Source organism: Grampus griseus (assembly GCF_964374135.1).
Source record: "Grampus griseus genome assembly, chromosome: 1".
Lineage (NCBI taxonomy): Eukaryota > Metazoa > Chordata > Mammalia > Artiodactyla > Delphinidae > Grampus > Grampus griseus.
Window position 1 is genome coordinate 71,623,921 of NC_139017.1, and position 21,081 is coordinate 71,645,001.

At 36.5% G+C, this 21,081-nt stretch overlaps 1 protein-coding gene across 4 annotated transcripts in view; it reads left to right on the forward strand.

The window, feature by feature from the left end:
* The window catches only part of ASH1L (ASH1 like histone lysine methyltransferase), a 206,190-nt gene that overhangs the window by 45,219 nt on the left and 139,890 nt on the right, over positions 1-21,081 (forward strand). For all 4 annotated transcript variants that reach the window (XM_082650630.1, XM_082650633.1, XM_082650631.1 and 1 more), the window contains one exon: positions 15,822-20,385. In XM_082650630.1, the coding sequence (XP_082506756.1) occupies positions 15,822-20,385 (4,564 nt within the window). The remainder of the gene's footprint in view (positions 1-15,821; positions 20,386-21,081) is intronic.

The following is a 21,081-nucleotide window of genomic DNA, read 5'->3' on the forward strand; positions in this document are numbered from 1 at the left end:
TGGCACACAGGCTTAGTTGCTCCACGGCAGCATTTATTTACTTAATCTTAAAATAATGTTTATACACATCTAGATAACACACTCTTAATATTTATATTGCCAGTCAGTTTCCTCGTTTATTTAACTATGTGATAGTTTTTATTTTAGACCATGAAATTAACAGCTTTTATAATCATAAGTATTTCAGTACTAGTTATAGTTTTACAGTAACACCTATACCTCAACTTCTTTATTAAATGTTACCACATGATAACCATAAGGAAATTCTTCACTCCATGTTTCAAATAGAATGCTCACCTGTATTTGAAAGTGAAAATTCAAATAATACCATAAATCTGAGTGGCATGCCTTGTTTGTATTACTAACAATGTTAAACTAATTATAATTGGTAGTAATCTATTCTATCATGTTGATTATTCACAAGTTTTGTGATGCCAGAAATAACATGGGAATAAGCATTTACTTATTTTAGTTTTCTGGCCACGCAGCGTGGCCCTTGGCAGTGATAGCATGGAGTTCTAACCACTGGACCGCCAGCGAATTCCCAGGAATAAGTATTTGGTGGTTTGGCTTTCCTGAGACTGAAGTCAAACTTGGTAAAAAATCTGCCTTCAAGTATTAATTCATAATATCTTTTATTTATTTATTTTTTGAGATATTGGAGAGTTTTTTTGTTGTTACTTTTTAAAAAAATACATCTCAGTCTTTTCCTTTATATATTTCTTGTTACCTTTCTCCCGGAAAAATTACCCCTACCTAGAGAAGGACTAAAAATTTACCTCCAAATTATTCTAAGCCTATTCAAGGTGGGCAGTCGGGACTAGGATTCTTCAGGGTCTGTACCCTCAGTGAGCCACCTCTTAAGAAGAGCTCACAATTCGAAATGAAAAAACAAAGTTATTGAGGGACTTCCCTGATGGTGCAGTGGTTAAGAATCTGCCTGCCAGTGCAGGGGACACAGGTTCGAGCCCTGGTCTGGGAAGATCCCACATGCTGCAGAGCAACTAAGCCTGTGTGCCATAACTACTGAGCCTGCACTCTAGAGCCTGCAAGCCACAACTACTGAGCCTGCGTACCACAACTGCTGAAGCCCACGCACCTAGAGCCGAGCCCATGCTCCGCAGCAAGAGAAGTCACTGCAATGGAAAGCCTGCAAACTGCAACGAAGAGTAGCCCCCACTCCCTGCAACCAGAGAGAAGGCTGCGCATAGCAACAAAGACCCAACACAGCCAAAAAAAAAAAAAAAAAGTCCAGGCAGATTTTCAAAAAGAAGCCAATGAAATATGTATTCTAGATGTGAAAACTATTTTCTTGATGAAAAATGCATTCGTTGACATTAAAAACAGTGAATAATTAGTTTAAGCATCCAGTTTAGACACAGCTGTGGAGAGAATAGTGAACTAGAAAATAGCATTGAGAAAATTACCTAGAATGTAGCTGATCCAGAGATGTCAAATATGATACGAAGAATAAAGAGAAGATAAAGGATGGTAATAGGAAGTCCAGTATGTTCTAATGGAGTCCTGAAGAATAATTGAGGAGATGTAATATTTGCCAGGTAATTTTCCAGAATTGATTATTTATGAAGGACAAGTTCTGAAAAGGATTAATAAAGCTATATGTACACTGAGACACATCTTAGTGAGTCTGTAGAGTATCAAAGAAAAAAATCCAAAAAAAAATGAGAATTAGATAAAGGAATGACAGTTAAGCCAATATTAGGCCTTTAAACATTGATTAAAGGAAAGTAGGAAATCAATTATATCTTCAAATACTGAGAGGAAATAACTGCCAATTCATAATAGAGCTTCCTCAACATGTTTTAGCAGGATAGATTGCAGATTTAGTAAGATACTGTTTCCAGATATTTTGCTGGGAATTATAAAAACATAAAGTCACCTTCATGAAAATGACGAAGGGTAAAACAACAATACAAGAGCTTAGGAAACAGGAGAGACCTCTAAAGGCACCCAAGGAGACAAATAGAGGGAAAAAAATCAATTATATAAAAGTAAAAGCAGCACATGTAAAAGCAGCACATGTGAAAACAGTGAGAAAGAAGGAACAAAATGGAAATGACCAAAGTTCAAAAGGATGGGAGAAGTGTGATATATATGGGAAAAAAAAGAAAATACAACATACGCATAATTGATATCTTTAAAGAAGAAGGCAGAAATATTGATTTAGATCAGTCTTAAAGCCATAATGTAAGGGCATTTTTCACAAATAACAGAAAATTCATGAAAACAATTATTATTAGACTTTATCAGTAAAGCTAAGAATCTCTTTGTGAGCCAGATCAAAGGATGAAATTACTTCGTAAGGATAAAATTCAAGATGTTCGCAAACATCAAAATCCAGAACCAAAGAACAGTGGAGCAAAATCCATAATGTCCTCAAATTGTACAGTTCATCTATACCAAAATGATAGTGACAAACATTTTTGAACACTTGAAATCAGGGAATGTTTTTCTCATTCTTCAAGAAACTCTAGAAAACAACCTTTAATCTTTTTATTAGCCACAGAGGAATGGAAAGGCTAAACAAAGGGACTGCTGTTGGTTTGTAAATTAATATACAATGTGGAAATGAGAGAGAAAATGAAGTCATTTAAGTATGTACTGATTTCTTTATTATAGTAGGAGTCAGTGTCATTTGAAGTTGATAAAACTGATACAGTAAAAAACTGATACAGTAAAAAGAATATGTCTAATTGGATAGTGAGGCAGCAACAGGAAGAATATGGTAAGTTAATCACTGCTAATAGTAGAGTCAGCAAATATTGAAGGCTAAGTATATTATGTTAGTCTTTTGAACTTCTCTAGAACAGAAATATACATGTTCCAGATTTTTTAATGCAACCAGAAAACAAGCACATTCCACCTAGTTAAAAAAAAATGTTCAGGCTGTGAAAGGTCAGAGTAACAAAATATGGTATAACTGATTCACTTTGCTCTATAGCAGAAACTAACACAACATTGTAAATCAACTATACTGCAATAAAAAATTTTTTAAATAACAAAATACGATAGTGTACTATTAGTCTACTAGGGTTGTCCTAACAAAATATCACAGACCAGGTAGTTAAAAACAGGAAACAGAACTCACAGTTCTGGAGTCTGGGAGTCCAAGATCGATTTGCCATCAGCATTGGTTTCTGATGAGGGCTCTCTTCCTGGCTTAGCGACCGCCACTTTCTCACTGTTTCCTCCCATGGCCAAGTGTAACAAAAGAGATACCTGAGTGCTGTCCCTCTTCTTATAAGGACACCGTTTTTATTGGAGTAGGGCCCCACTTTTATGACCTCATTTAACCTTAAGTAAAGGCCTCCTTAAAGGCCCTCTCTCCAAATACAGTCACATGGGCATTAGGGCTTCTACATTTGAATTTGAGGTTATGCAGTTCAGTCCATAACAGATGGACACTCACAAAAACTGAACATACATACAGTAAGCTACCACAAGAAGTAAAAATAATATTTTCTGATCACAATGCAGAAAAACTAGAAAGTAATAAAAAACAGATATTAAAAACTTTATGGTGGGGCTTCCCTGGTGGCACAGTGGTTGAGAGTCCGCCTGCCGATGCAGGGGACACGGGTTCGTGCCCTGGTCTGGGAAGATCCCACATGCCGCGGAGCGGCTGTGCCCGTGAGCCATGGCCGCCGAGCCTGCACGTCCGGAGCCTGTTGCTCCGCAACGCGAGGAGGCCACAACAGTGAGAGGCCCGCGTACCGCAAAAAAACAAAAAAAAAACACACAACAACTTTATGGTGGACTTCCCTGGTGGCGCAGAGGTTTAAAATCTGCCTGCCAATGCAGGGGACACGGGTTCGAGCCCTGGTCCGGGAAGATCCCACATGCCGCGGAGCAACTAGGCCCGTGAGCCACAATTACTGAGCCTGCGCGTCTGGAGCCTGTGCTCTGCAGCAAGAGAGGCCGCGATAGTGAGAGGCCCGCGCGCCGCGATGAAGAGTGGCCCCCACTTGCCGCAACTAGAGAAAGCCCTCGCACAGAAACGAAGACCCAACACAGCCATAAATAAATTTAAAAAATTAAAAAAAAAAAACAAACTTTATGGTCTGGAAATTATCAGATCTCAGAATTTGTAGAAAATAAACAAAATAACTTTTGATTTTCATGGAAAGCTGTATTTAAAGGGAAGATACCTTTAAATATTAATTATATTAATTAAAAGGAAAATAAAAATAAATGGAATAAATCATTCAACTCAGTAGTTACCAAGAGAACAAAATAATCCTAAGAAAAGAAGACTGTTTGAGAAACATGAAGGCAGAAGCGAACTAGAAAACAAAGGCAGTAACTCTCCAAATAGTGGTTCCTTTGGGGGGCAATGAAACATATTTAGCAAGTCTAACCTGGAAATAAAGAAAAATGAGGGAAAACAATATATAAAATAAGGAGTGCTAAAGGGCAAATAATTCAAGATACAGTGGAAGTTAAAAGGAAACTATAAGTAATTTGTTTGCTTTTAATTATATGCAAATAAATGTGAAAAGTGAAAATGATTTTTTAAAAAAGATAATTTACTAAATCTGAGTTCAGAAATCAGAAAATTTTAACTGACCAATCACCATAAATATAATGGAGAAGTCCCTCAAAAAGCTACTACTGTTGTCAAAAAATGCTGGTCTTAGATGGCTTTAGTTTAATTCTGTAAAACTTCAGGGAAAGATAATTTCAAAATGATTTAAATGTTTCAGAGCATACGAAAGGAAGGAAAATGAGTATAAAATTAATCCTAAAAACTTACAAAGATAGCACAAAAAGGGAAACTACAAAATAATCTTGCTTAAGCAAAAATTCAGGTTCTTCTGAATACAGGTAAGGTTCACTTTAGCTTACTTTTAAATACATATGCAAGGAGGACGACACACAGTCCATTTTATATTTGTTGAATTAATTGAAGGTATATTACTCTGTTATTTAATTATATCACTGCTTAAGAATATACATCGATAATTTTTAGTGATAAAAACTTATCTTTTATAGTAAACAGTCTGTATAGTTCTATAATGACTTCATTTTAGTCTCAAGGTTACAAATAATTCCTTGGAACTTTAAATCTTTATATGTCAGAGCAAAATCTTTTGCCTGTCTTACCAAAAAGGCTTAATTAAGCATATCTCAATTTGGGAAGATACAGAATAGATTTGCTTTACACTTTATAGAAACAAGTTCATAAATATTCACTTATCTTTACTGAACGTTGTGATATCTCTGTGCTTGTCTTCTTAAGGCATTCCGTGTCATTAACAACTGATAGCTAAGGCTGACAATCTCTGACTTCAGTTATACTTTCCTGAGTTAAAGAATATGGGCTTAAAATTTTCTTTTCCTCATACATAGGCATTATGATGCAAAATGCTAAGTAAACTACCAGCATACAATTTCAGCAGCACATTAAAAGAGCTATGCATTATAAAGGGACAACACAAGCAATCCTTTTGGAATTGGGTAAAGGGTATACTGGACCTCTGTTTCATATAATTACATGTGAATCTACAATAGAGCTATATACCATTATGAACTGTGTTTTTTCCCCAGGAATCCAAAGGAGTACAATACTAGGAAATATGTTACTATAATTAATTATACTAATAGTTAAAAAATAAAATAGGTATTTCCTTAATGTGTTAAATAGAAATATGTAAAAATATATAATGTATGTAAAAATATAAATGTATATATGTACACATATATATGTATACACATATGTATAATGCTTAATGAGGGGACACCAGGGCATTCTCATTAGACTGTCGATGAAGAGAATACCCTTTTTCTTCACTGGTATTTAATAATGTTAATGAGATACTAGTTAATAAAATTAGAAAATAGGAATTAGAAGGATAAAAATAGAAAAGGTAAAACTACTGTTACTTGCAAGTGATGTTATATACCTTGAAATCGCAAGAGAATCAGTCAAAAAAAATAAGAGAATTCAGTGAGGTAATTGACTAATAGAGAAATAAATGAGAAATCAGTAGCCTTCATACAAATAAACAGAAGTTAGAAGAGATTCCATTAGGAAAGAGATGAAATATCTAGGAATAAACTTAACTATCAGGGTTTAATATTTAAAGGAAGAAAGCTTCAAAACACTAGTGAATTTTGAACAAATAGAAAAGCTTAAAATGTTGTTGAATAAAAAAATCATAAAGGTGTCCGTTGTCCCAAAATTTCATTGCACTTTTTTTATTGTGGTAAAATATACATAACGTTAGATTTACCTTTTTTACATGTACAGTTCTGTGAGCACTAAGTACATTCACACACCATCCATCTCCAGAACTTTTTCAGTCTTTCCCAACTGAAATTCTGTTAATTCCTATTAAATAGTGACTCCCTATTCCCCCCATCCCATAGCCCCTGGTAACAGCCGTTTTACTTCCTGACTCTCTGAATTTGACTTAATACTCTAGGTGTCTCATACAAGTGGTATCATATAGTATTTGAATTTTTGTGACTGTCTTATTTCATTGAGCATAATGTCCTTGAGGTTCATCCTTGTTGTAGCATGTGTCAAAATTTCCTTTCTAAAGTTGAATAATAATCCATTGTACATATATATACCACATGTTATCATTCATCTGTCAGTGGAGTTGCTTCCACCTTTTGGCTGTTTGTGAGTAATGCTGCTGTGAGCATCAGTGTACAAATATCTGTTCAAGTCCCTCCTTTCACTTCTTCAGGGTGTTTGCAAATTTAACAATCAAAATTAAAGTAATACATACTTTTTGGCACCAGGTGCGTTGCTTAGAAAATTTATATGGAAAAATAAGCAAGAGTAGTCAAGACACTTCTGCAAAGAACAGTAACATATAGGAATAAGACTTATCAGATAATTAAAGTTAAAATGGTTAGAACATTGTGGTATTGGTGCATGGATAGACAGAAAATTAATGACCCAGAATGGAGTATCTAACAATAGAACCAAGTATGTACGAGAATTTAGTACATGCGAAGTGTATTTTGTATCAGAGGATGAATGATGAAATGATTTCATGTATATACATACACACATATGTATTAAACTTAAAGGCTGTATGGCTTTTCATTTCTTTTTCACTGCTATATTTCATTTGAGAATAAAAAGATGCCATTATTTTCCACATTAAAAAAAAAGAAACTACTTTGATTCTACTTTATCTTCTAGCTCTGCCTCCTTATTTCTGTTTCCTTGCTGTTCTTTAGATTTCTCTCTGCCCATTCTCTTTTAAACCCATTCCAATCATGTTATTGTGGGATCTTAGTTCCCCGACCAGGGATTGAACCCAGGTCCCCAGCAGTGGAAGTGTGGAGTCCTAACCACTGGACCGCCAGGGAATTCCCACGTTTTTGCTCTTGTACTTTATAGAAACTGCCTTTGCATGGTTACCAGTGACCATCCCCATGCCACAATGCTAAATCCAACAAACAAATACGTGTTCTCATTTGTTTGATCTGTCAGCAGCAGTTGGCAGTCATCACTCTTGGAAATAACTTTTTTTACTTCATTTCCAAGGTACCACACGTTCACTCACTCTGCCTTTTTCCCCCCGTCTTGTTGCTGCCTTCTGGCCTCCTCAGTCTTTTGCTAGTTCTTCATCTTCTTGATCTTTTAATGTTGTAATGCCTCAATGTTAGTCTTTAATTCTCTACTCTTCTGTTTATATTCACCCTGTTGACTTAAAAAATATATATACAGAACATGAGAGTTGTTTTATTTGGGGCAAAACAAGGACTGCAGCGTTTCAGATAACTGAGAAACTGCTGCTCCGAGGAGGTAAGGGGAGGAGCCGGGATATATAGGAGTTTTGCAACAAAGAGCAGGTAATTGGGAACATCAAAAGATTATTGTTAAAACCAGATATCTCAAGTTAAGGAATTTAGCCCTTTTCTATATATGGGAAGATGCAAGAGTCTGGGCTCACTAAAATCATTCCTTTGATATGCACCTGAGCTATCTGGGGCCTGTATTTTCACATCCTGAGTTTCCTCAGGGCTCACCACAGGGAGTGGCTGCAGTCTGATGGCTGCTAGATGGCAGGTATTCTTTTCAGCCCTGAGTTTCCTCAGGGCTCACCAGCTCACGTTGGAGGGCTGCAGTCATTGGTGACTGTGACATCCTTTGTTTATTGATATGGCAGGAAATATTCCATTTATAAATATTCCATTGATCAACCCTCACCTGGTTATGTGAACCAGGCTCAAGGTTTTAAATATCTATAAGCTGTTGTCTTTCAAATTTGAATCTTCCTGTTCAGACCTCTTTATTTGGATGTTTAGAACACATTTCAGTTTTAACATGTCCAAAACTGAACTCCTCATAGTCATTTTCAACTCTCCTCCAACTACAGTCTTTGTTACCTTTTCAGCACTTCCACTGTTTCTACCCTAGTCCAAGTCACTATCATCTCTTGTCTAGAAAACTGTAATAGATTGCTAACAAGACTCCATGCTATTACCCTTAAATCCTTACAGCTTTATGAAGAGAGCAGCTAGAGGGAGGGAATATTTGAAGATGTAAGTGAAATATCACTCTTCTGTTCAAAATCTTTTAGTGCTTTCCCATTTTATTCAGAGTAAAAGCTCAAGCCTTTATAATGGCCTAAAGGCCCTCCATGATAATAATAGCTCTTTTTGATCACATATTCTATTCTCCCTGAGTCAGTTGCTTAAGTCCTGCCACATTAGCATGCTTGATGTTCCTGTAGATAACTTTCTCACTTCATGTCTTTGCTCAGTTGTTACCTGATCATTGAGGCCTAGTCCAGTCACCTAACTCAATTTTGCAAACTCTCTCACAGCACTCTCAATTGGCTTTTCTTTTTCCCATAGCAATTAACACCTTCCAACAAGTAATATTTTAAAAGTTTATTGTTTTTCTTTATTGTCTTTCCCACTAAAATGTAAGCTTTGTGAGAGTAGAGATTTTTGTCTTTATTGTTCTTTGTTTTATTTCCAACAGTGAGTGGGTACCCAATAAATATTTGTTGAATGAAGAATTAGGTCACATACCTCCTCTACATAAAAGCTTCCAATGGCTTCCCCTCTCTTGGATTAAAAAAAAAGTCTGTCCCCCTACCTTCTGCCTGACCACTCTTCCCTTGATTACTCTGGCAAACTTGGATTCCTTGAATTTATCAATATGAGGTAAGTTCCTGCCTCAGGGCCTTTGCTCCTGCTGTTTCCTCTTTTTAGTATCGTTCTTTTCTCAGGCAGCTACATAGACTCCTCCTTTGGGGTTCTGCACAAATGTAACCTCAATCAGGACTCTCCTGACAACCCGTTTTTTTATTTTTTTAATTTATTTTTTGGCTGCATTGGGTCTTTGTTGCTGTGCGTGGGCTTTCTCTAGTTGCAGTGAGCGGGGGCTACTCTTTGTTGCAGTGCGTGGGCTTCTCATTGCGGTGGCTTCTCTTGTTGCAGAACACGGGCTCTAGGCACACGGGCTTCAGTAGTTCTGGCTTGCGGGCTCTAGAGCACAGGCTCAGTGGTTGTGGTGCACGGGCTCCGCGGCATGTGAGATCTTCCCGGACCAGGGCTCTAACCCATGTCTCCTACATTGGCCGATGGATTCTTAAACACTACGCCACCAGGGAAGGCCCCTGACAACATGTTTTAATATTGCAAATCCTTTCCAATCCTAGTCTTCCTCTTCTTCTATGCTCTCTGATTTTCTCCATAGCCTATTTCACCATCTGATACACTGAATATTTCATCTGTCTTTTTATTGCCTCTACCCCTATCATGCATTAGAATAAAATCTCCGCAGTGAAGGAGATTTTTTTTTCCATTACTGTTATTCCTAGCACTTAAACAATGGTACTTAAAACTATTTGTTGAAAAAATGAATTCCTGACGAAGCAAGAATTCAAGATTATAAAGTAAATTAAATCAGTAGTGTTCTTGAATACCGTCAGTTTAGAGTTAGAAAATGTAACCAAAAAATTATTCACAAAAGTAATAGTATTTATGAAATATTTAGAAATAAACTTGACAGCAAGTGTTTAGGATCTATATGGATAAAATTATAAATATCTAGTAACACCAAAAAGCTTGACTAAGCAGATAACATTTGCTTTGTTATTGTGGAGCTGAAGTTAATGTTGAGATATCGTTTTTTCCTGTTTTAATATATAAAGTTAATGCCATGTGGAGTTTTTCAAAACTTTATATGAACCTCAAGGTCATCTAGAAGTATACATATGCAAAAACAACCAGGGAGCCTTACGAAAATGTTCTAAAGTTAATGGTTATGGTTGCACAACTCTGTGAATATACTAAAAACCATTGAACTTGTGCTCATAAAGGGTAAATTTTATGGTATGTGAATTATATCTCAATAATGTTATAAATAAAATAAGGAATTTCTATAGGCTTACAAAAAGGAAAAAAATAGCCTTTTTAAGTATTAAAACATACTGTAAAGTGTCCACATATTATTAGTGGCTCAGGAATAAATATAAATGTAAGTGAAGCAAAATGGAGAGCTTAGACCCAAATATGAATAAAAATATGTGAGAAATGTATTTCAAATCAGTGAATGTGAAATGAGAAATGGAAAAACTCTTAGAACAACGGACAAAACCTTTTCAGGTAAAAGCTGCTTCTCTACCCACAGATTATGTTTTAAAAATTCAAAATAGATAAATAATTTAAAGTAAAAGTAAGAATGAGACCATAAAAACATTAGTTGAAAATGTGGTGAAGATTGTCATCTTTACGAGGATGTGATCGTTCCAATTATGCTATGAAAACAACTATAAAACTCAAGAGATTATTTTATCTACTATAATGGTTAAGAGCTTTAGCTATGAAATCAGACTATGTTTAAAGCATACTTTCAATCACTTAATGGTTAAGTAACCTTGACCAGGTAATCTAGTATCTAAACTATTCCTATTTTTAAAAAAATAAATTTAATGAGGATAATTACATTAACCACATCATATGGTTGTTGTGAGGATCAAATGACAGAATATGTGTGGTACTTAGTACAGTTTTTCATATGTTTCTGAATACATTTAACTTCTTTTTAAGAAAAATAATAGGAAGTAGAAGGACAACCAGTAAATTGGGAGACAAATGTGCGACATGAGAGAAATATTATTTCAAAAATATTAAGGGCTCTTCTAAATAAGAAATGATAAACTCCACAATTCAGAAAAAAGACATGGACCTCAAACAGCTATTACACTGCTGAAAAATATACAAGGCCTGTAAAATCATGTGACAGGATGTCTTGTTCATAATACCAGGCAGTAAGTGAAATGTAAATAGAAATGCCCCAAAAGTGTATCTATAGGTTGTAAAATCTTAAACACTGACAATGGGAATAAAAAATATTTTCTTCACATTTAGAACATTGACATTCACAAAAAGAAAACTCACATAGCATAATGAGAAAACATTACAAGCTGTATAAGAACACAGACCAACAGTAGGGAAAGAGTCAACAGATGAGCATAGACTTCACTACCAAAGAGCTGGAAATACTGAAACCATCTGAAAGATTTTGAAATGGTTAAAATGGGCAAAAAGATAACCATTTGATAAAAACAGGACGATAACAAGTGGATTTGAAAATGAACCAAATAGTAATTAATCCTAGAAATAATGGCATTTGAAATGAAAACAATGAGTTTATTGGAACAGTAAATGAGAGAGCGTATTTTCTGACGATAACTATAACCAGATCACCCAATTGTCAAGGTTTGGAAACATTAAGATTGACCTGAATACTATTAGTCTGATGTTTAATTTCAAAATTGTCAGAAGCAAGGTTGTCAGTTGTTACTGTTTCTGTTTTTAGGCAATATCATTGCCTAAAAATGCAGAATATCACAAGTCACAAGGTATTATCTTGGGTTACAGAAATGTAGTGTTTATAAACTCTGAATTTTTATAATAAACTTTTTTCCATTAAAAAAGTCTTTCTTGGGGCTTCCCTGGTGGCGCAGTGGTTGAGAATCTGCCTGCCAATGCAGGGGACATGGGTTCGAGCCCTGGTCTGGGAGGATCCTACATGCCACGGAGCAACTAGGCCCATGAGCCACAACTACTGAGCCTGTGCGTCTGGAGCCTGTGCTCCGCAACAAGAGAGGCCACGATAGTGAGAGGCCCGCGCACCATGATGAAGAGTGGCCCCCACTTGCCACAACTAGAGAAAGCCCTCGCACAGAAACGAAGACCCAACACAGCAAAACTAAATAAATTAATTAATAAACTCCTACCCCCAACATCTTCAAAAGAAAAAAGAAAACCAGAGCTTTAAAAAAAAAAGTTTTTCTTGATGCAGAGCTGTCCTACACGTGTAACTATTTATCATATATACCCTTTTTTTAAAGAACTTTATTTATTTATTTGGCTGCATCAGGTCTTAGTTGTGGTGTGCAGGCTGTTCGTTGTGGCATGTGGACTCCAGAGCAAGCAGGCTCAGTAGTTGCAGTGCACGCGCAGGCTCAGTATTTGTGGCGCATGGACTTAGTTGCGCCGTGGCATGTGGGATCTTAGTTCCCCAACCAGGGATCGAACCGACGTCCCCCACATTGGAAGGCAGATTCTTATTACCACTGGACCACCTGGGAAGTCCCTATTGTATATACCCTTTGATCAAGCAATTCCACTTTTAGAAGTTGATCTGAAGGAAATAATTGGACATATAGACAAAGATTTATATAACTGGATGTTCATCATTATATTCCTTACAAGAAGAAATAACCGAAAACTGGGACTTCCCTGGCTGGCCAGTCATTAAGACTCCAGGCTTCCTCCACTGCAGGGGTCACAGGTTCGATCCCTGGTCAGAGAACTAGGATCCTGCATGCCTCACAGCGCTGTTTAAAAAGCAACCAGTATGAAGTTGGTTTTATGAATTTTGAACTGTTAAAAAAACATTGAATTGATAAGTCTGACTCAATTTATTTGTGTAAAAAGGTGTCTTCCTCGTATTGTTTAAGTGAGCTACGAAACCACAAGCATTTTTGACCCCATTTTTATGAAAGAATGTACATGTATTTGAGTATATGGTGAAGCATATGAAATGTAAAATTGTTTATTTATGGATGGTAGTGTTTATACCTTCCCTCTTTTCTAATGAGCATACTTTTATCTTTGTTTTCAAGTTGAAGAAAATTATATGCTTAAAATGATGTTTTGATACAATATCTTTTTCATTGACTAACATAATATACTCTTAAAAATGATACCTCTTACTACTGGTTGTCATTTTAAGAGGTTCTTAGAAAGGTAAGAGAATAATATTACCAGTACCAACTGTAGCTTTCAACATCTTATTAATATTACCTCATTCACTCAGTTTATTCAGTGTCAGGATTTGGACGAAAAAAAATCTTTGAAACCAAAATCAAATTATCTGCGCTTTTTTGTTTTATTTTTATTTTTTCCTTCTTTAATCATAGACCATTTACTGTGGGATACTATTTTAGGATGCTTTTAATTAACCTGAGATATTCATTTCCATCAAAGGTGAAAAACCAGATTTCAGTACAGTCTTTTAAGCAGGTTAAGGGAGCTGGATGTTTCTACTTTTCTTTCAGACAGAATTTTAAAAATAAACTTTTATTGAAGTATAACATAAATATAAATGTAACAACTCGGTGAATTTTCACAAACTCAACCACCCCTTGTAGCCAGCATTCAGTTTAAGAAATGGAACATTACCAGCACCCACCAAGATCTTGTGCTCCTTTCTCATCATTGCCCCACACCAGGGGTAACCATTTTCCTGACTTTAAATATCATAATTAGTCATGCCTCTTTGTGAACTTAATATAAATGGAGTTATATAGTACACACTATTATTCTGTATCCTTTCACTTAGTCTTGTTTGTGAGCGTTATCTGTGCTATGGAACATAGTCATAGTTTGTTCAGATAGATTTTTAAAGGTACGTTTTAAAATGGAAGTGTCACAATTTTCAGGTATAAATATATTTTAAAATACTTAATAAAGCCTTTAATTTTTAAGTTTTGAAAAGTAACTGTAAAAATACAAAATGGGAATATTGTTTCTTTAACAAGATGGGAAGAAAATGTGTTTCTTTAATCGCAAGCTTAATATATGTCAGTTGAATATGAGACTGTCAGAAAAGCCAGTTTCCTCTTGGGCAAAATTGTAAGGGTCCAGTCCAAAAGAAGAGATAGTCCCCTTAATTTTGAGTCAATCAAATATTGGTTGTATTGTGTTTCCTCCCTCATAGGTTACTATTTTCATTAATCTTCTGTTTATTCTTCTATTTTTAATATAACCAGATATGTATATATATTCATATACCTGTCTTCTTATACAGAAGATAGCATATTATAACCACTGTCCAAATTCTTGCTTTTTTTCATTTAATAATACATATTAAAGAGCATTCGATAGCAATATATTGATATCTTCTCTTTTTTTCCAGTTTTATGGCAGTCCATTGTACAGATATACTTTGATTTATTCAGCCAATCCCCTGTAGATAATCATTTAGACTGTTTTAGGGTTTTGCTATTAAAATGGTGGTACATTTTTAGCTTTTTGCAAACATTAGATTTTTTGCCAGTGTGTCTTGGGGTAGATCCCCTAAAAGTGGTCAAAGGAATAAATGCATGTGGTATTTTTTTAGTTATTGCCAATTTCTATTTTGTAGGGATTATACCATTTTACACACAAAACTTTTCCGTATATGCATGAATTTGGTTTTGGGTTTTCTATCCTGGCCCATTGGATATTTTGTCTTCTCATGTGCTATACTGTTTTAGTGATAGAGGCATTAAAAATTAATTTAATATTTGATAGTTATCCCCTTCTTTTTAGATTTTGCTAGGTATTCTTGCTTATATATTTTTCCCAATGAATGTTATAACTTTTCTTATTCCTGAGAGAATCTTGTTGGTATTTTTATTAGGATGACATTAAATTTATAAATTTGCTTCGGGGAAATTGTCAGCTCCATATCTTCCTATCCACAAACATAGTATGTCTTTACATTTGTTCAAGTCTTTCATTTGTATTTTATAGTTAAGAAAGACTCTTTATGTCAGTTATACCTCAATTAAAAAAAAAAACTGCTGAAACGTGAAGAAGAAAAAAATCTTTGTTATCTAAAAGTAAAACAGACTGTTGTGGGAAATGATAAATTCATTTGTAAAGTATATAATGAGGATTCATACATTAGATAGCAATTTATATTATGACTTAAAAGTTACTTTCAACTCTAAGATTTTATATAAAAACACATTCTAAAGAAAATATGAACATATTTTATTGTCTTTTCTATTCTTCTCACATGAAGAGAGAACTTGACTGCTCATTCAAGATTATAATTAAGAATGTGTTAAAGGAGTAAAAGTTGGTCAGGAATTGTCCTGCATTGGTTTGAAATCATTGAAATTAAATAAGGAGGTAGGCAAAGAACCATTATTTTAAACGAGGACCATGGGATATTGTAACTAACAATATCTTTTCAAAAACAGTACATTCATATGCTAATGTATATTTAGTCCATGTAAGGAGAAAGTAGACTATTTGCCTTTTTAAAACAATGTCAAAAAATACCATAGGGATATTTCTAAATACTCAATAATATGTGTGTTCATATGGTTGAAAGTCAACAAAGATTACATCTATATAGTCTGATATAGCAGTAGAGGAACTAACATACCGTGACAGTATAACATTAGTTTTTTTAAAAAAGCACTATTGCCTATCTTGTATCTGATTTGTCATCATTTAGTTTGTTTGATTGTAATGCTAAACTGAAATGGTATATAAGCTTTACTCTCTCTGAAACCCTTTTCTTGTTCAAATTTTAGGATCCTTCAAAGTTGTACAAGAAATCAGGTGATGTTGCAGCCATTGAATGCCAGTCTGAGGAGAGCATCCATCTTCATTCACAGGGAGAAAACAATCCTTTGTCTAAGAAGCTTTCTCCAGTACACTCAGAAATGACAGATTACATTAATGCAGCATCATCTACTCTTGTTGGTAGCCAGGATCCTGATTTAAAGGACAGGGCATTACTTAATGGAGGAACGAGTGTAACGGAAAAGTTGGCACAGCTCATTGCAACTTGTCCTCCCTCCAAGTCTTCCAAGACAAAACCTAAGAAGTTAGGAACTGGCACTACTGCGGGATTGGTTAACAAGGATTTGATCAGGAAAGCAGGCGTTGGCTCTGTAGCTGGAATAATACATAAGGACTTAATAAAAAAACCAACTATCAGCACAGCGGTTGGATTGGTAACTAAAGATCCTGGGAAAAAGCCAGTGTTTAATGCAACAGTAGGATTGGTCAATAAGGACTCTGTGAAAAAACTAGGAACTGGCACTACAGCGGTATTCATTAATAAAGACTTAGGCAAAAAGCCAGGGAATATCACTACAGTAGGACTGCTAAGCAAAGATTCAGGAAAGAAGCTAGGAATTGGTATTGTTCCAGGTTTAGTGAATAAGGAACCTGGAAAGAAGCTAGGACTTGGCACTGTGGTTGGACTAGTTAATAAAGACTTGGGAAAGAAATTGGGTTCTACTGTTGGCCTAGTGGCCAAGGACTGTGCGAAGAAGATTGTAGCAAATTCAACAATGGGATTAGTTAATAAGGACATTGGAAAGAAACTAGTGAGTTGTCCTATGGCAGGACTGGTCAGTAAAGATGCCATAAACCTTAAAGCGGAAGCACTGCTCCCCACTCAGGAACCACTTAAGGCTTCTTGTAGTACAAACATCAATAGTCATGAAAGTCAGGAACTTTCTGAATCCCTGAAAGACAGTGCCACCAGCAAAACTTTTGAGAAGAATGTTATACGGCAGAGTAAAGAAAGCATATTGGAAAAGTTCTCAGTTCGAAAGGAAATCATTAATTTGGAGAAAGAAATGTTTAATGAAGGAACATGCATTCAGCAAGACAGTTTCTCATCCAGTGAAAGGGGGTCTTATGAAACCTCAAAGCATGAAAAGCAACCTCCCGTATATTGCACTTCTCCGGACTTTCAAATGGGAGTTGCTTCTGATGCATCTACAGCAAAATCCCCTTTTAGTGCAGTAGGAGAAAGCAATCTCCCTTCCCCATCACCCACTGTATCTGTTAATCCTTTAACCAGAAGTCCCCCTGAAACGTCTTCACAGATGGCTCCTAATCCGTTACTTTTAAGTCCTACCACAGAACTAATGGAAGAAATTTCTGAATCTGTCGGAAAGAACCAATTTACTTCTGAAAGTACCCACTTGAACATTGGTCATAGGTCTGTGGGTCATAGCATGAATATTGAATGCAAAGGGATTGATAAAGAGGTAAATGATTCCAAAACTGCACATATAGATATTCCAAGAATAAGCTCTTCTCTGGGAAAAAAGCCAAGTTTGACTTCTGATTCCAGTATTCATACAATTACGCCTTCAGTTGTTAACTTCACTAGTTTATTTAGTAACAAGCCCTTTCTAAAACTTGGTGCAGTAACTGCACCCGACAAACACTGCCAAGTTACTGAAAGCCTAAGCACTACTTTGCAGTCCAAACCATTAAAAAAAAGGAAAGGAAGAAAACCTCGGTGGACTAAAGTGGTGGCAAGAAGCACATGCCGGTCTCCAAAAGGGCTAGAATTAGAAAGATCAGAGCTTTTTAAAAATGTTTCTTGTAGTTCACTATCAAATAGTAATTCCGAGCCAGCCAAGTTTATGAAAAACATTGGACCATCTTCATTTGTAGATCATGACTTCCTTAAACGCCGATTACCAAAGTTGAGCAAATCTACAACTCCATCTCTTGCTCTCTTAACTGATAGTGAAAAACCATCTCATAAGTCTTTTGCTACTCACAAACTATCCTCCAGTATGTGTGTGTCTAGTGATCTTTTGTCTGATATTTATAAACCCAAAAGAGGAAGACCTAAATCTAAGGAGATGCCTCAACTGGAAGGTCCACCTAAAAGGACTTTAAAAATTCCTGCCTCTAAAGTTTTTTCTTTGCAGTCTAAGGAAGAACAAGAACCCCCAATTTTACAACCAGAAATTGAAATTCCTTCCTTCAAACAAAGTCTGTCTGTGTCTCCTTTTCCAAAAAAGAGAGGCAGACCTAAGAGGCAAATGAGGTCACCAGTCAAGATGAAGCCACCTGTACTATCGGTGGCTCCATTTGTTGCCACTGAAAGTCCAAGCAAGCTTGAGTCTGAAAGTGACAACCATAGAAGTAGCAGTGATTTCTTTGAGAGTGAGGATCAACTTCAGGATCCAGATGATCTAGATGACAGTCACAGGCCAACTGTCTGTAGTATGAGTGACCTTGAGATGGAACCAGATAAAAAAATTACAAAGAGAAACAATGGACAGTTAATGAAAACAATTATCCGCAAAATAAATAAAATGAAGACTTTAAAGAGAAAGAAACTGTTGAATCAGATTCTTTCAAGCTCTGTAGAATCAAGTAATAAAGGGAAAGTGCAATCCAAACTCCATAATACAGTGTCAAGTCTTGCCGCCACATTTGGCTCTAAATTGGGCCAACAGATAAATGTCAGCAAGAAAGGAACCATTTACATAGGAAAGAGGAGGGGTCGAAAACCAAAAACTGTCTTAAATGGCATTCTTTCTGGTAGCCCTACCAGCCTTGCTGTTCTTGAACAAACAGCTCAGCAGGCAGCTGGGTCAGCATTAGGACAGATTCTTCCACCTTTACTGCCTTCATCTGCTAGTAGTTCTGAGATTCTTCCATCACCTATTTGCTCTCAGTCTTCTGGGACTAGTGGAGGTCAGAGCCCTGTAAGTAGTGATGCAGGCTTTGTTGAACCCAGTTCAGTGCCATATTTGCATTTACACTCCAGACAGGGCAGTATGATTCAGACTCTTGCAATGAAGAAGGCCTCAAAGGGGAGGAGGCGGTTATCTCCTCCTACTTTGTTGCCAAATTCTCCTTCTCACTTGAGTGAACTGACATCTCTGAAAGAAGCTACTCCTTCTCCTATTAGTGAGTCTCATAGTGATGAGACCATTCCCAGTGATAGTGGAATAGGAACAGATAATAACAGCACATCAGACAGGGCAGAGAAATTTTGTGGGCAAAAAAAGAGGAGGCATTCTTTTGAGCATGTTTCTCTGATTCCCCCTGAAACCTCTACAGTTCTAAGCAGTCTTAAAGAAAAACATAAACATAAATGTAAGCGCAGGAATCATGATTACCTCAGCTACGACAAGATGAAAAGGCAAAAACGAAAACGGAAAAAGAAATATCCCCAACTCCGAAATAGACAGGATCCAGACTTTATTGCAGATCTGGAGGAATTAATAAGTCGCCTAAGTGAAATTCGAATCACTCATCGAAGTCATCATTTTATCCCCCGAGACCTTTTGCCAACTATTTTTCGAATCAACTTTAATAGTTTCTATACGCATCCTTCTTTCCCCTTAGACCCTTTGCACTACATTCGAAAACCTGACTTAAAAAAGAAGAGAGGGAGACCCCCTAAGATGAGGGAGGCAATGGCTGAAATGCCTTTTATGCACAGCCTTAGTTTTCCTCTTTCTAGTACTGGATTCTATCCTTCTTATGGCATGCCTTACTCTCCCTCACCCCTTACAGCTGCTCCCATAGGATTAGGTTACTATGGAAGATATCCCCCAACTCTTTATCCACCTCCTCCATCTCCATCTTTCACCACTCCACTTCCACCTCCTTCCTATATGCATGCTGGTCATTTACTTCTCAATCCCACCAAATACCATAAGAAAAAGCATAAGCTACTTCGACAGGAAGCCTTTCTTACAACCAGCAGGACTCCCCTTCTTTCTATGAGTACCTACCCTAGCGTCCCTCCCGAGATGGCCTATGGTTGGATGGTCGAGCACAAACACAGGCACCGTCACAAACACAGAGAACACCGTTCTTCTGAGCAGCCACAGGTTTCCATGGACACTGGCTCTTCCAGATCTGTCCTAGAATCTTTGAAGCGCTATCGATTTGGAAAGGATACTGTTGGAGAGCGCTATAAACATAAGGAAAAGCACCGGTGTCATATGTCCTGCCCTCATCTCTCTCCTTCAAAAAGCTTAATAAACAGAGAAGAGCAGTGGGTCCACCGAGAGCCTTCAGAATCTAGTCCATTGGCCTTGGGATTGCAGACACCTTTACAGATTGACTGTTCAGAAAGTTCTCCAAGTTTATCCCTTGGGGGATTCACTCCCAACTCTGATCTGGCCAGCAGTGATGAACATACAAACCTTTTCACAAGTGCAATAGGGAGCTGCAGAGTTTCAAACCCTAACTCCAGTGGCCGAAAGAAACTAACTGACAGCCCTGGACTGTTTTCTGCACAGGACACTTCATTAAATCGGCCTCACAGAAAGGAGCCGCTGCCTTCCAGCGAAAGGGCAGTACAGACCTTGACAGGTAAGAGGGTTATTTTGTTGCCTGTTGTTTGTGTTAGAGAAATGGTGTATTTTGCCTACCGGTTGCCTGATACGTGTACATGAACTTTTAATAGCTCAAGTGTTTTTGTTTTTATAAATGTATTTTGAAATGTTATCTTCCAAGTTTTTATTTTCAGTAGATGTGAGAAGTAAGATAAGGCATGTCTTTGCATTAATTTTGAATTTTGAGAAGAGATATCATTATCAAAACAAACAAAAAATAATACTCAACTTTTTGGAAATCAGGAAAAATGATTTTCTTATGCAAAAAGGCTATTACACAGTTTCTTTAGTGAGAAATGGCTCATAGATATCTGGGTTTTTTTAAAAATTTTATTGAAGTATAGTTGATTTAGTGTTGTGGATATCTGTTAATACCTATGGAGGATTTTTAATATATACTGATCCAGTTTATAAGTGTTTCTGTGTTACAGGAAGAATATGTTGTTAACTCTGTGTGTCTCATAATAAAAATCTAAACAGTCAAAACTATCAACTTGTGGGAATTCCCTGGCGGTCCAATGGTTAGGACTCTACGCCTTCACTGCTGCAGGCCTGGGTTCAATCCCTGGTTGGGAAACTAAGATCCCACAAGCCATGTGGTGCAGCCAAAAACAAACAAAATTATCAACTTTGTAAAATTTAACTCAATATTTAGTGGGACTTCATTTTTCAG